The following is a 15,431-nucleotide window of genomic DNA, read 5'->3' as shown; positions in this document are numbered from 1 at the left end:
AAAGTTCACAAATTTTGTACTTACCTTTTATATCACGAATTAAAACACAGTGGGTGCAAGAAATAAACAATGCTTCAAAGTGGTTTCATTTTTTATTTCAAACGATACAGTGTTGTCAAAAAATGTGAAGAAGTCGTGTCGGAAGCAACGTTAAAGTGAACGTGTGTTACCTTTCACGTTAATTTTGCTCTCAACTGTACATACATATACCGTATACATTCACAAGGTTGATAGAGTGATTTGCTGTAAGAAGCAAACAAATACAAAAAATTGTAATATACTTCTACATATACATCTTATTTCTACAACAAAAAACGTACAATTTACGTTGCAAGCGTAATACAAAATTGTAATAAATTTTGGATGTTTATATAAGTATAGGCCATATCTACTTGACAAAATTTGATAATATACAAGTCTTTTAGGTTCGTTCAGTTTTGGAAGAGTTAGTGCTGTATCACTACAACAGAGTTAAAAAAACACCACCAAATGCGCAAAAAAATTGCTAAGATCTGACGTCCTATGCAGAACATTCGTTGTTATTAACATACAGAAAGTTGATTGGCATTAACTTTCAAATGACCTGACTTGATCTGGCTTTTTGTAGAATATAATTTTTTCTGATTTTTTTTGCAAAGAAACGATCAAAAAATAATAAAACATGCAAAAAAACATTTCTTAGACCTGACTTGACTAAAGTCGAATGTACTAAACGCCTTATAAAAGACATTTTATATTCCGTTTTCACCTTTTTCTCAGAGAAACAATGGAGAAAAAATTAACTGTAAAATATTCAAAAACAAAATTGCTTAGACCTGACCTGACTGAGTCAAAGTCAGATGTACTGACCGTTATATGTGAAACATACTACAATTACGCTTATCGATTTTTTTTGAAAAAACTATCAAGAGAAAAATAAAACAAAATATGCGAAAAAAACTGACCGTTTATTGTAGAACACGTTATTATTGCTTTTATATTGTTGTAAAAAGGATACCTTTTTCTGAAAAGTAAAGTTTATTGGTAATAACTTACAAATGGCTTTACCTAATCTGGCTCTTTGCAAAAAATTTTTTGACCTGACCTGACCTGACCCGACCTAGTCTAGCATTCTTGATTTGAGAAGACGTATTTTGTATTTTTCTGATCAAAAAATCAGAAACAAAAATTTCTGAATTTTTTGCAAAAATCGATCAAAAAATAATAAAATAGTGCATTTACCGTCTTATAGAGAACATATCATACACTGTTGTCGTCTTTTTCTCAGAAAAACGATTTTAAAAAAAATAACTGTAAAATATTAGAAAATAAAATTTCTAAGACCTGACCTGACTTGGTCAACATACTGACCGTCATTTGCAAAACATACTAATTACCTTTACCAAATTTTTCTTAAAAAACTATGCAGAAAAAAATAAAAGAAAATATGCGAAAAAAAGTGACCATTTAATGTAGGAGACGTCATTATAACTTTTATATTGTTGTAAAAAGTATCACTTTTTCTGAAAATGAAAGTTTATTGGTATTAACTTTCAAATGGCTTCACCTGATCTGGTTTTTTTGTAGATTTTTTTTAGATTTTTTGCAAGGAAACGATCAAAAAATAAAATATGCAAAACAAAATTTCTTAGACCAGACCTGACCTGATCTAAGTCGAATATATTATCTGTCTTAACAGAACATATACACTCTTTTCGTTTTTTTCTTAGAGAAACGACTGAGAGAAAAATAAACTGTAAAATATTAGAATTATTAAAAAATTTTTTTTATAAAATTGCTTACACTTACTTAGTTTATACAGTCAAGATCTGACCTGACCTGACCAAACCTGGTTTAGCATTCTTGATTTGAAAAAACGTATTTTGTATTTTCCTCAAATTACGAAAAAATCAAAAACAAAAAACTTTCTGTATTAAAATTTCTAATATAAAACATATTAAACTGAATTTATCTTAAAAAGTACTTAGACCAGACCTGACTTAGTCAAGGTCTATTTAAGACATGTCATTGGCTTTGTAAAAACAGTATATCTCAACTAGAAAATAGAACCACTAAGCCTTTTGCCAGGTTTTTTTATTTTTCCAAAAAAAACACTTTTGACTTTAGGTAACCTGACCTGACCTGACCTGACCTGATCCGACCTAGTCTAGCATTCTTGATTTGAGAAGACGTATTTTGTATTTTTCTGATGAAAAAAGCAGAAACAAAAAAATTCCAACTCACTTGCTGCAGATGATACAACCACTTGGTTTAACTAGACTATTTTAAATTCATTTGTTTTTAACACACTTATAACGGTAAATATTTTTATAACCAACATTTTTTAACTATGTAACAATAACTAACACTCCTTTGATTATGAAATACATCATAATTAAACTAAAGTCAAAAACGTAATTATTGTGCATTTTGTTCCCAATTTTGTACAAAACTAAAATAAAAATCAACTTTCGTTTTAGGCACAACCTTATTTAATATGTTTGATTAATTTATGTAAACCAGTTCCTAAAGAGACACACTATCAATGACCCTGTAATCTCCACTTTTGATTTATCGCACCACAGTGATAAATTTGGCACTACTTTTGGCATTGAACTGTGTACTTTTTAGTTCTCGGACCTTTCAAATCCCTACAGTGCGTTTACATTTACTATGAACTAACATGCGAATATTGGCACTAATTCTAGCACAACCATATCATAGTGTGAACACCGTGCTTGAACATAAATTTACATCGTCAGGTTTCAAGGACACCGTTGGTGCAAGGACACATTTACTCCTCTCTATTTTAGAAAATTCTCCATTCCTTCTTCGAACTTGAGAAAATATGAGACAATATCAAGCGGGATGGGGAACACAATTGTCGAATTTTTTCCCGTCGATATCGAGTTCAAAGTCTGACAAAAACCAAAGACATTAAGACGTGACACTAATCAGTGGGACAAGGAAGATTATATCCTAGATCGAAGCGTACGAAATGAACGTGGAAGTAAAGTAGTAAATAGAACTTTATTTAACTTCGTTATAGTACATTTTTATACAATAAGAACATCGAAAACAACAACTAGGTTGGTAAACTGTGCCCGAAAACGTGATTACTTGAACTTACGTCGTGTATGAGTATCTGCAAAAATCATCCCTCGACGAAATTACGAAGAGGAGGCCTCCTGAGCCTTCAAGAAGTACGTCAACATATCAATAGGCAGCGGAAACACAATCGTCGAGTTCTTCTCAGCTGAGATCGTGTTAAGCGTCTGCAAATCATTACGAGAGAGCGTAGAGTGGTCCGAAAGTCAAGCAACGGTGACTGTGTCAGGTCAAAGCAAACAGATGCTCGGTTAAGTCTTGTTTATTGTATGAGTCAGTACAGTGATTAGTAGAAAAACTGTGGTTCAAAATACAGACGTGAGGTGGCGTCAAAACTGGGTACATCGAGAATTTCGGCCACATCTACTATTTACATTGATCTAGAAGCTGATGACATGAATATGACAGCAAAAAAACTCCAACAGTACACAAATACTGTTAATACTAAGCAGGCTACCTTACCTAGCCCTTTTGTCTTAAATATAACACAGAGGATTTGATGGCTCTCTTATGCACAGCCTATATTTTATATAAATCTGATTTATCGATTGTGATTAGTAAAAAATTGCATTACTGATCACCCTGTAGCTTAATTCTCTTTTAATTTGATTCGTAATTTGGCACGACGAAAGTCTCACTCAAAATTCTAGGCCAATAAAAACACCTAATTTACTATACAGAGTGATCCACGTAAATCGACGTGCTAGGATACTGTGTCAGTGATGTGCCGTGTTAGTGGGGTGGACCCTATTACCGTCAAAACCATACAAAATGTTTCATCAAATGCAACATCCTGTATATGTTTCTTATACTCTACTTAATTAACAATAAACATTTTATATACTATGATATATACTATTTATACTCATTATTTTATCAAATGCAACTTTATAAAATCATAATATAAATTATAAAATAGTGCCTCTAGAAATAGTTTTGATAAAAGTGGCTCGTCTGTACAGGGTGATCCAGTTAAACCAGTTTAAGCAAAAACCTACTTTTATTCACCTTGAACTTGAATTTTTTTTTTTTAATTACAGCTGCGTTTCTGCTGCATCTTTCTAAAATATTGCGGTGTACATACAAGATGTCCCAATATAAGAAATACACTAAAGTTAAATGGAACAGCCTGAATTTTATTGCATTTTGGAACGTAGCTTATAATACAGATAATTTTAATCTAAACATGTATTAGTAGACTCCAATTTAAAAGTTTTTTGATGCAAAAATAAAAAATTCGATGTTGCATTTAAAATTTTGAAGTTGTTCAACTCACAACCTCTTCATTTTTTATCTTCTTGGTTAGCAATCAGCTAAAAAAATCAATCCTTTAAGTTTAAACTTTCTTCTTTCTTTGTGTTCTAGGTAACTTCAGAAACACCCTGTATATTTAAAAATAATTTTAGATGAGTCAGGGGTTAGTATGTACGGCTGTTGTAAAAAAAATTCTAACATTTTTTAAGGTCAATAATGGTCTTTTGCAGATCGCTGGGACACCCTGTATACATGTTGCAAATTGAGCGGTGTTAACTGAGTCACCCTGTATAACAATGAATTGTTTCAAACCATGAAACTATCAATTCCCTCTCACAGATTCTTATTTACCGCGTTTGTCGTTTAATTTTTTCAATTTTATATTTTTTTTTTATCTTTTTATGTCCATTTTTTCAACAAAACAATTACAAGACAATTGGTAGGACTTTCATGGTTTTTGTAAAACAAGTGTTTCTGTAATAAATTATCTACAATAAAATCTTCAGACTTGAATTATTTTGGTTGTGTTTGTTTTTAGCGCCCTTTTTTAAATATGTGTGCATGTACAGTCGCACGCAATAAGAGTGTCACTCGGCTATTGCTTGCGGCTCACATCCAGCCATCGGAACAGCTATCTAGCTACAAACGTGCATTATCGCTATTATTATCCTGTATACATGTAATAATGAAAGACGAGTGTACACTGTGCCTCAATATAAACGTCCAAAAGAGCCCACAGAACGAACAAACAAATCGAGATTTATGTAATAATGTAAGGAAAGACACTAACGGCGACGAGGACACATACATCATTTAATAGGACATAAAATTTCGATGGCTTGGCGCAATCAGGACCTCGTCCTTTAGAAAGGACTCTGGTTATCGGCCGCCCCTTTGCACTTCATGAAGTACGAAATAATATCAATCGGCAGCGGAAAAACGATCGTTGAGTTCTTCTCAGTCGATATCGTGTTCAAGGTCTGACATGGAAGCAATCAATCAGAGACGGACCACGGGTTTTTTCAACTAGACTACAGGGGACGCATACAAGGAAGATTAAATCATATTTTGCTAACTAATTTTTTTTTCAAATTTATGTGTTTGTGAGGTTCGAGATCGGTTTTCGAATGCTGGCAAGCAAATACATATACCGAATAAAAATTCATACGAACATGTGGCTAATCAAATATTCATGACTTACAAACAGCTCGGAATAAAGAGGGTGGCGGAAAAGTTGGAGTTTTCGAAACAAAAATGAGAAAATCAATAGGAAAACAACGGCTGATATTGATTTTAAATTTGTCATTTGTTAGCAAAAAACTAAAAATAAAATACGTTTCAAATTTATTTCAAACTTGGAGTTTGTTCATGACAATTTAATTAACTAAATGGTAAAGTTTGTAAAAAAAAATTTGTTCAAAATATTGTACTTTATTAAATTAATTTGACGTTTATTTTTTCTATTTAAGAATAATAATCTGTCATTATAAGAGATACGAGGTCGGTTAAATTGGAGCAAAAATATGCATTTTTACGCTGACCATTTATCTGACAGAAAATCTGATGAGTTTTTTAGTTTTTAAATTTTGAAAAAATTACAAAAATAACAATTTTTGTTTTTATTTTTTTAAGCAAAAACCAAAAAAATAGACGTTTTTACGTAAGACATTCTTCAGGCACTTTTTTACAAAGAATCCAAATCTGTCATCGCCTTTTCCAAGGCGTTATTAATGTCAGAGTTATGTTATAAGTGTTATAACACACAACTTTATTTATTCTTATGGACGCCATATTTGAAACTTGTATTTTTAAAAAGCTTTTTTGTTTCTGATTCCAACGATGTATCACATACTATAATTAACTCTTACATGCAGATTAAAATTTAGAAAAAACGTTTTTGCAAAGAGTGCTTAGGAAAAAAACACGAAAAATTTTGTATAACAAACTATTAAATATGTGAGCAGAATTTTTATAAATTTGGCAAAAATGTAAACCATCCAGACTTAAATTTAATTAAACTTTCAAAATCTAGTTGATTTAAAAACAAAATTGTTGTCATTTTTCCAAAGCACACTTTGCGAAAATGGTTTTTCTCCATTTTAATCACCATGCAAGATTCGATCATATAATGTAATATATTGTTGTTATCAGAAAAAAAAACACTTTTCGAAAATACAAAAAAGAAATATGGCTTCCTTGAGAAAAACAAAGTTGAGTGTTGTAACTCTGACATCAAGAACGCCTTGGAAAATACGAGGACAGATTTAGATTCTTTGTAAAAAAGTGCCTAAAGAATGTCTAACTTAAAAACGTCTAGTTCTTTTGATTTTCGCTTGGAAAAATTAAAATAAAAATTACAAATTTCTGTTTTTTTTTTACTAATTTATAAACTAAAAATAATGCATCAAATGTTCTTTCAGATAATTGCTCAGCATAAAAATGCCTAACTTTGCTTTAATTTAACCTGCCTCATATCTCTTATAATAACTGAGATCCCCATGATGAAGTTTGAAAAACAGACACACTGTATATAAAAAATTAAAATAACAAGATATACAAAAAATAACAAAACGTACAAAAAATACTAAGCATAAACAGTCAAAATCAAAAATCAACGACTAAAAAATACCAGTACTAAAAATAACACAATTGTTTCTTTCATTGAATTACTTTATATTAAAAGTGAAAACATTTAAAAAAATTAAAATTTGATTTAGTGGCTACAAAAAAAACCAATAATACAAGACAATAAAAGAAAAGGTTGAACAAAAAAATCAACAAGTAAAAAAAGTACAAAAAAAAATAATATCAAAAATTCGTTATGTGGTTATGAAAAAAACAGTAATATTTTATGATGAACCCATCACGCGTCACTTACCTGAAGTCCTCAAACTTTTGACTAGATTTTTAATTAAAAAAATCCTTCACATAGTCAGACATCCTAACTCATTTTCATTAAACTAAACCAAAACCAAAGAAAGAACATGAACGATTCGCAAATAGTAACTGTCTAAATCTGCACAGATGAGATGGCTTTTGATAAAATGAATTTTTAACGCAGACGATTAACCTCGCTGTAACAGGAATGCAAAATTAAACGTTTCGTTGACGAGGAAATTACGTTGAATCAAACGCAAATAGAGAGTTGCATTGTATGATTGTATTTCAATATTAATTTGTAATATCTGACACCAAAACTGGAAATTGTTTCGGATTAAACTCAATACCGGCCAATGTAACTGATTATAAGTCCACTGATTACAAGTGGAGAAACCATAGCTACGTAAGAGAGATTCTAGATTGTGTTTACTTGAGGTAACTACTTTGTTGTTTGGTTGCGAACACTATTAGAAGCAGAGTTGAGTTTCTTACGTAAACGTAATGAAAACTTAAAGCTTATGAAATTGAAAAATTGATAACGTAATTTGTGTAAAAAAAAATCAACCGAAATTTGTAGAGTTTTTTTCAAAATGGTCAGTCAACGACTTCTGCTTCTATTTCTGGCAAATCGTAATTTATTTTTAACCTACTTGAGGTTTGATCTGTTCAATGATGCCAACAAAGATTAATTCTTGAAGTACTCGGATAAATAATAATTATAACACTGAAAATTCCCTATTTATTTCGTTGTCAGCATGCGAGAACTAATCCCCGAATTTTCGCGCACCCTTTTACCATTCGTCATCCCTTAAAAGGGCAAATCGCAATTCATAGTTGTCTTCCATCCCAGCCATCATCAATACCATTCAAGCCGGTCCATTTGCCCCCAACGCTTATTACAAACGACTGAAAGTTTTCCGAGTCGAAAGAGTGATCTTGCATGAAAATGAGGCTTAAGCTTAGTTATGATGGACTAAGTTTTTAATGTCGTGTAAAGTGGACAGGAAAATCTACTTAAGGGAAACAACGTGATGCCGTCAAAGAAATCCTAGTTACCCGTGACAAACATAAAACAGTCGGATTATCTGTCAAAGTGGGAATCGAACCGAATTAGTACAAGCAACTAGATTAATATAATCTTCCTTATACTTCCCACCCTAGAAACTATCCACTAAACTAAATACCCAACTAAGTTAAGTACATTTTTCTCCCGCCTAACATAAGCCACTAAGAGGGTGTTTCAACAAATCCCGTCAGCAAATGTCACTTATTACGTAACTAGTGATGTAATAAATTTGCCGCGCTCACTCGTTATGGCAAACATTACGCTTGTTAAAGCAAATCGCAAGCGAAAAGTTGAGACACCCTTAACCCCTAGCCCCCCGTTTGCGAGAAAAGCGCCCAAGTGAGCCATGCTGTGAATGATCCAAAGCAGCAAGCGTGAGCGCAGTCGTGCCAACTTACCTGCAAGTATCTGAGCTGGAGCGCAGCCGGGGAATCCCCAATCACCTCCGAGGCCTCTCGCAAGGCCCTGGAGGCCTTCTGCTCGCCCTCGGCGGCGATGACTTTAGCACGGGCCTCACGAGCAGCTTCAGCTTCAGCTGCCATGGCCCTCTGCAGCTGGATGGGCAGTCGCACGTCTTTGCTGTGATCAGATCAATTGTTAGGAAATGTTAGTAAAAAATTGTACGTTGTACATTTCAACTCGTTCCACGTTGATGCCCCAGGAGTCGGTGGCCTCGTCGAGGAGGGCCTTCATGTGCTGGGAGATGCTCTCGCGCTCGCTGAGGATCTCGTGGAGGGGACGTTGGCCCATGATGTTGCGGAGGGTGGTCTGGGCGAGGAGGCGAGTCGAGTGGTGAGCGTTCTCCACGTTGGCTATGGAGACGGTGGCGTTGGATACGCGGTAGTAGACCACGGCGTCCACGGAGACGGTCACGCTGTCTTTGGTCAGAACCTATTTTTTGTACACAATTAACGGATTTTAATAACTGAAAGGGCACAAAAATTGGTTCTCCGAGCCGGATAAAAAATTAATTTTCGAAAAAAAATTCCAAAAAAATTGATAAATACGCTTGTTCATAAAAGTCAAATAAAAAATTATAAAAATGTTACTAATAATTAACAGAGTAAAAAGTTTAAAGATTGCAAAAAAACAGAATGCATTCAACAGAATTAAGAAGCATTTTATTAACATAATTGAGTACTACAATAAGAATGATGAGATATATTAGTTCCTTTCACGTCATATACCTACATGCAACAGTTAAAGATGAAATTAACATAAAAAAATAAAAAATATTAAAACAGCTGGCACTAACGGCATCCCAACAAAGTTCTTAAAAATTCTAAACGAATTCATTTCAGAACAACTTGCAGACATTTGTAATTAATGTTTCTCACAAAGAATTTTTCCATTAAAATTAAAATATTTTTTTTATATTAGCACACAAAAAATATATTTTAAACGATTATAAACCAATTTCAATTTTAAACAGCATTTCAAAAATTTTAATACCTTAGAAAGTACATTTTTTTTATCTAAATATAAAAATAGTTTCCTACATAATTTAAAACAGTCAAATATATCTCAATAAATGAAATTATTTAAATTTTTAATCAGTTTTCAAAGTCAAGTCATTTGTACTTCTTGAAAAAACGGTTTATTTTTAAGTATTACTTTGATATTTTTATAACTTTTGATGTCCCGTCCGTTATCGCAAACATAATATGTTGTTCTTATTTCTTCCGTTGTTAAACAAAACCAAAAAATTTTAGTTTTCATTGCCTAATTTTAATATTATTAAAGTCTTTAATAATTAAAACCTGTCTGAATAAAATTTTTAGAGCTATTTTCACACACAAATTTTTTTTGTGCCGTCCGTCATGTGTAAACAAAATGTAGATAAATCAGAAGTCTTTACACATTGTCTTACTCTACCTGAATTAAACACCATTTACTCCAAGATCAAACAAAATTGAAAATAGCCAAGTATATCTCAAAAAATTAAATTATTTAAATTTTTAATAATTTTTCAAAGTCAAGTCATTTGTACTTCTTGAAAAAACGGTTTATATTTAAGTATTACTTTTTTATTTTTATAACTTTTGATGTCCCGTCCGTTATCGCAAACATAATATGTTGTTCTTATTTCTTCCGTTGTTAAACAAAACCAAAAAATTTTAGTTTTCATTGCCTAATTTTAATATTATTAAAGTCTTTAATAATTAAAACCTGTCTGAATAAAATTTTTAGAGCTATTTTCACACATAATTTTTTTTGTCCCGTCCGTCATGTGTAAACAAAATGTAGATTAATCAGAAGTCTTATTCTTCGGTATTAACCAAATTTTTAACACGAATGTTCAACAATAAAAATGTGAGGTCCTTTGTGTGTCCCGTCCGTCATCAATTTGTATTTCTTATTTCTGCCTGTATTTCAAACTTTAAAAATGTGTAAGTTTTGAATAATTTGACTGGTACTAAGTTCCTATAAAAAAAACTTCTCTTCTAGTGATACTGTTCCTCAAAACTGAACATAAAACCTAAAAATTTGTGCAAAGTGTCCCGTCCGTTAAAATGGAATAGCTGTAAAGTAAAATTCTATTCTACTATTTTTAGAAAAATTGCTTTCAAAAAATCAAGATTTTAACTTTAATAATTATTATTGCTCAAATAGTAGATATTAATTACTGTAACTTAAATAAATAAATGAATTTTAATAATAACACAGTAGCTTGAATATTTTATTTTAAAATGTCACAAACATATATTAAATACGATTCGTTTAAATTTTCTGAAAAAAACAATCAGAAACAAAAAATGGGTTCTCCGAGCCGGATTAGAAAAATACTTATTTTTGCCGAATCTCCACGTACGTGGATAAAATACTGCGTACGAGAGCATTACACCATCAATAACAATACGAAAAGTCGGTAAAGCTTTTTAACTTTACATCCATCAAGCCGCAAACTGACACTCGACTCCATTACATCGACCTTGACGTTGATCTTGTTTTGCTTTTCCGAATAAAAAAACATGTCGTCTTCCAAGTTTTCCTTCGGGTCGTATATCATTATTTTAACAAAACGCGCATTCACAAAGGAAACATGACCACATTATTCACGAACGGAGGGACATTTCCTCCCTTCGGGTTCATCACTTTTTAATCCAATACTTGCCTCTTGTGGAGGGATGTCGTAGGTCCTGGTCCGCAGGTCAACCCTGGCGTAGGCATCAATACACGGCAAGATGAAAAAAATTCCTGAAAAAAAAACGTTTCAGCGAATCAGATGAATATTTCAGGATTATTTGCCATTTTCAGGTAAAAGTTCGCGTTTCAGGAAAGTTAGGGCTCGATTTACATTTGTCCGAACTTTGATAACACAACAACAAATTTTTGAGTGAACTAGAGCGCATCAAAACGGTAAAAATGGTTTGTTTCACTTTTGGAAGCTACTTTCATGCATAAAATTAGGGTATAGTTAAATTTCTTTAATAATGAAGTAGCATCTCTTGCTAATTCAAGAGGGAATGTAGATCTCGGTTCTTAACTCAAACAGAAGAAGCAAACTTTGTAATAATTCGATTTATTCCCTCGGTGGAAGTTTGTGTGTTTTAGTGACCATTTAATTGAGTTCCACAATCGCAAGGGAATCACTTAATTATGGCATTAAATTCCTTTTTTTGGCACCGATACAAGCGTCAGAAATCGCACGAAAGAAAGAGCAAGACATGAAGTATTTATCGAATTTAGGGAGTTAACAAAATTGGAGAACTCTTACGCCCAAGAAATTTGCCGTTTCTTGTTACATTAGAGTAATGCGTTACTTAAATTTTTGCGCTAGCGTTTTAAATCAATCACGTCGATTTAGCTTGTTATTGGATTCCAATTAATACACACAGAAAGCTCGGCTCTTTCAGCGCCGCCTTCGAGGCTAAAATTCCAATCTGAAACTCCGGAAAACTCGTCTGTTATTTACCAAGAAAGGTAATAGGAAAGTTTCGACTCGAAGCGCGCCCGTCTTGAGACATTGACTTAATGCTTTAAATGCTGGAAGACCCGGTTTCGCATTATGTAAATTTTCTACTCTGGAAATATCAAAATTGCCGCTTCGGTGGACACGTGACGTAGGCACGTGACGCGGAGGAACGCGATCGATTGGTGGATGGATTGCGCAACGACCTGTCACATGTATACTATTGACACTGGAATAAAATGTATCGGTGGAAAAGTTGTAGAGGATTTGGATTTTTTTCTAAAAGGGTTTCGCTGTTAGGCTTTGACCAAACTGAAAACAAATTTGCGTTTCATTTAAACTTTGGACCGGTGTCGATGTGTTTCGAAGTTTAAATTACATATAAATTAATTACGTATAAATACAGAGTGATTCGCAAAAGATTACTGTTTGGCGTTTTGTCAAATCACGCAATCGTTTATTTTTTCAAATTATAAAATTTTTTGATTAAAATTTTCGATTTTCAATTACGGCCAAACTAAAAGAGCTAAGAGAACACGATATTTTCCATCTTAAGGAGCACCTCAAAATCAAAAGGTAAAATGGGTTTTAATTGGTTTGAAAACATTTTTAAAATTGACCAAATTCTAAAGGGGAGGTGTTATTTTTTTTAAGATTTTTTTATTTTCTCAATTACGGCTAAACTATTCGAAAAAGTGGAACTATTTTAATGCCCACCTATGCAAAATGATCCGAGGAATCGATTGGAATCAAAAAAAGCGCCAAATTCCCAATAGTTTTTTAGTTATGAATTTTTGCTTATATGATCTAATTTTTGCTTTTATTTGCATTTTCTCGAAAACTATAAGTCGGACAACAATAATCTTTTTTGCAAATGATAGATCATTAAAAGAGCTTTCCAAAGATAGTACACATCATAGGGTTATCTCTAATAGTTCTGGAGTTATTGCTTGTTAAATGATCCGGGTACCAGAAATCGACAAAATTCGCGACAAAAATGGAAAAAATCAAACATCAAAAAATCGAACATTTGGACTTTTTTTTAACTTTTAACAACTGTCGAGGAATGTAAGGGCATATACAAGTCCAAAAACCTACGATAGAACGAGTTTTAAAAAAATTTATTTTTTTCACCTTTTTAAAGGTAAGTGTATTACTCAGGAAGTTTTAGCAAAAAAATTCAAAATTTTAAATCTCGTGAAAAGTTGGTATAATACAGAAAATGAGCCGCTGAATTCACTGGAACAACCCGCATTGCTCTATGACTTTTAGATTTTGAGTTATGAATTTTTTTGTTGAAAAATTATTACGCAAAAAATTAAAAAAAAATTTATTATTGTGAAAAATTGATATAATATGTAAAATGAGCCGCAAAATTCAATGGAACAAACCGCATTGCTGTACGACTTTTAGTTTTTTTTTATGAATTTTTTTTGTGTAAAAATTTGATCGCCTCAGTAGCCGGAACCGTTGCCCGGAGCGACTTCTGGTTTGAACTAAAAAATAGACAAAAATAAGCGCTATCAGATAGATTTTTGTTCGTTGCTCTAAGTCTTACAGTTTCCGAGAAAAATGCAAAAAAAGGTTTCCATTTTCCATTTTTTTCAATTTTCAACCGCCAATTACGGCGAAACTATTAGAGTTATCGAGAAACGAAAAAATGGAGGACAACCGGAATAAAAAACTCTACAAAATGGCATAGGACTCAAGGCGATATCTCGCAAAAAAATTTTCAATTTTCAAAAACCGATTACGGCCAAACTAAAAGAGCTAGGAGAAAACGCTTTTTTAGATCGGAAAGAGCACATCAAAATCTATAAGATAAAATCGGTTTCATTTGATTTTAAAACACTTTAAAAATTGACCGATTTCTAAGGGGGGGGTGTTAATTTTTTTTAATTTTTTTTATTTTCTCATTTACGGCTAAACTATTCTAAAAAGTGGAACAATTTTGATTCATACCTATGCAAAATGATCCGAGGAATAGATTGGAATCAAAAAAAGCGCCAAATTCCCAATAGTTTTTTAGTTATGAATTTTTGCGTATATGATCTAATTTTTGCTTTTATTTGCTTTTTCTCGAAAACTATAAGTCGGACAACAATAATCTTTTTTGCAAATGATAGATCATTAAAAGAGCTTTCTAATGATAGTACACATCATAGAGTTATCTCTAATAGTTCCGGAGTTATTGCTTGATAAATGATCCGGGTACCGGAAATCGACAAAATTCGCGACAAAAATTGAAAAAATCAAACATAAAAAATTCGAACATATAATTTTTTTTTTGACTTTTAACAACTGTAGAGGGATGTAAGGGCATATACAAGTCCAAAAACCTACGATAGAACGAGTTTTAGAAAAAAATATTTTTTTCACCTTTTTAAAGGTAAGTGTATTACTCAGGAAGTTTTAGCAAAAAAATTCAAAATTTTAAATCTCGTGAAAAGTGGGTATAATACAGAAAATGAGAGAAAACGCATTTTTTCATCTTAAAGAGCACCTCAAAATCTATCAGATAAAATAGGTTTTAATTGATTTTAAAACACTTTTAAAATTGACCAGATTCTAAGAGGGGGGTGGGTTACCTTTTCTTAATGTTTTTTATTTTCTCAATTACGACTAAACTGTTCAAATAAACTCAGGAAATTTTAGCAGAAAATTCAAACTTTTCTGATTTTAATATTTCGAATAGTAGTGAGTATTAAAATGATCTAAATGACCTAATGTAGTAAAACCCTCCCAACAGTTACAAACCCAGCATTTCTTAAAGCCATGGCTTCATTTTCCCTTTACTGCTATCTTATCTTCTGTTACAACCCCTCCGTCTTTACGACCATGAAAATGTCAATCGTGTGATTAAATATTTACGATTCGCGTTCAGACTTGCCAACTATCCGCTCTCCAAATTGAATTATTAACAGAATTCAAACAGAAAGTGGCTTACCTGGCCCTTTGGCGCCTCCGGACAAGAGACGACCTAAGCGAAAAATGACGGCCCTTTCGTACTCTTGAACGACCTGCAAAGCGAAAAAACAATTAACTGAAAGTGTCTTTGAGGCTGTCTGGCTTCCCTCCTTTCATATTTCATTATTTGACCGAGAGAGATTGGATCAAGACGAAATAAGTCCGACAATGTAAGAGATAAGCTGTATCAGGTTTCGTGGAGGAAAATGGAATTCATCACTAAATTGGATCTTGTAATAACAAAGTGTCATTTAATTTGATGCT

General features: G+C 32.5%; 1 protein-coding gene across 10 annotated transcripts in view; it reads right to left on the bottom strand.

The window, feature by feature from the left end:
* Window positions 1-73: 73 nt before the first annotated feature.
* The window catches only part of LOC658494 (band 7 protein AGAP004871), a 54,809-nt gene continuing 39,451 nt past the window's right edge, over window positions 74-15,431 (bottom strand). For 8 of the 10 annotated variants that reach the window (XM_008193248.3, XM_008193252.3, XM_064355151.1 and 5 more), the window contains 5 exons: window positions 15,148-15,220; window positions 11,403-11,485; window positions 8,919-9,178; window positions 8,686-8,866; window positions 3,335-5,321 (listed from right to left, as the gene is read on the bottom strand). In XM_008193248.3, coding sequence (XP_008191470.1) covers window positions 5,205-5,321; window positions 8,686-8,866; window positions 8,919-9,178; window positions 11,403-11,485; window positions 15,148-15,220 — 714 coding nt within the window. In that variant the 3' untranslated portion in view covers window positions 3,335-5,204. Of the gene's footprint in view, window positions 2,898-2,990; window positions 3,255-3,334; window positions 5,322-8,685; window positions 8,867-8,918; window positions 9,179-11,402; window positions 11,486-15,147; window positions 15,221-15,431 lie in introns of those variants that run through there. The other 2 variants (XM_015978755.2, XM_008193251.3) reach the window with 2 other exon arrangements.

Source organism: Tribolium castaneum, chromosome 1, assembly GCF_031307605.1.
Source record: "Tribolium castaneum strain GA2 chromosome 1, icTriCast1.1, whole genome shotgun sequence".
In the NCBI taxonomy this organism is placed as follows: domain Eukaryota; kingdom Metazoa; phylum Arthropoda; class Insecta; order Coleoptera; family Tenebrionidae; genus Tribolium; species Tribolium castaneum.
Note: the sequence above shows the minus strand (reverse complement) of the source record. Positions and strands in the feature narration are given on the sequence as shown.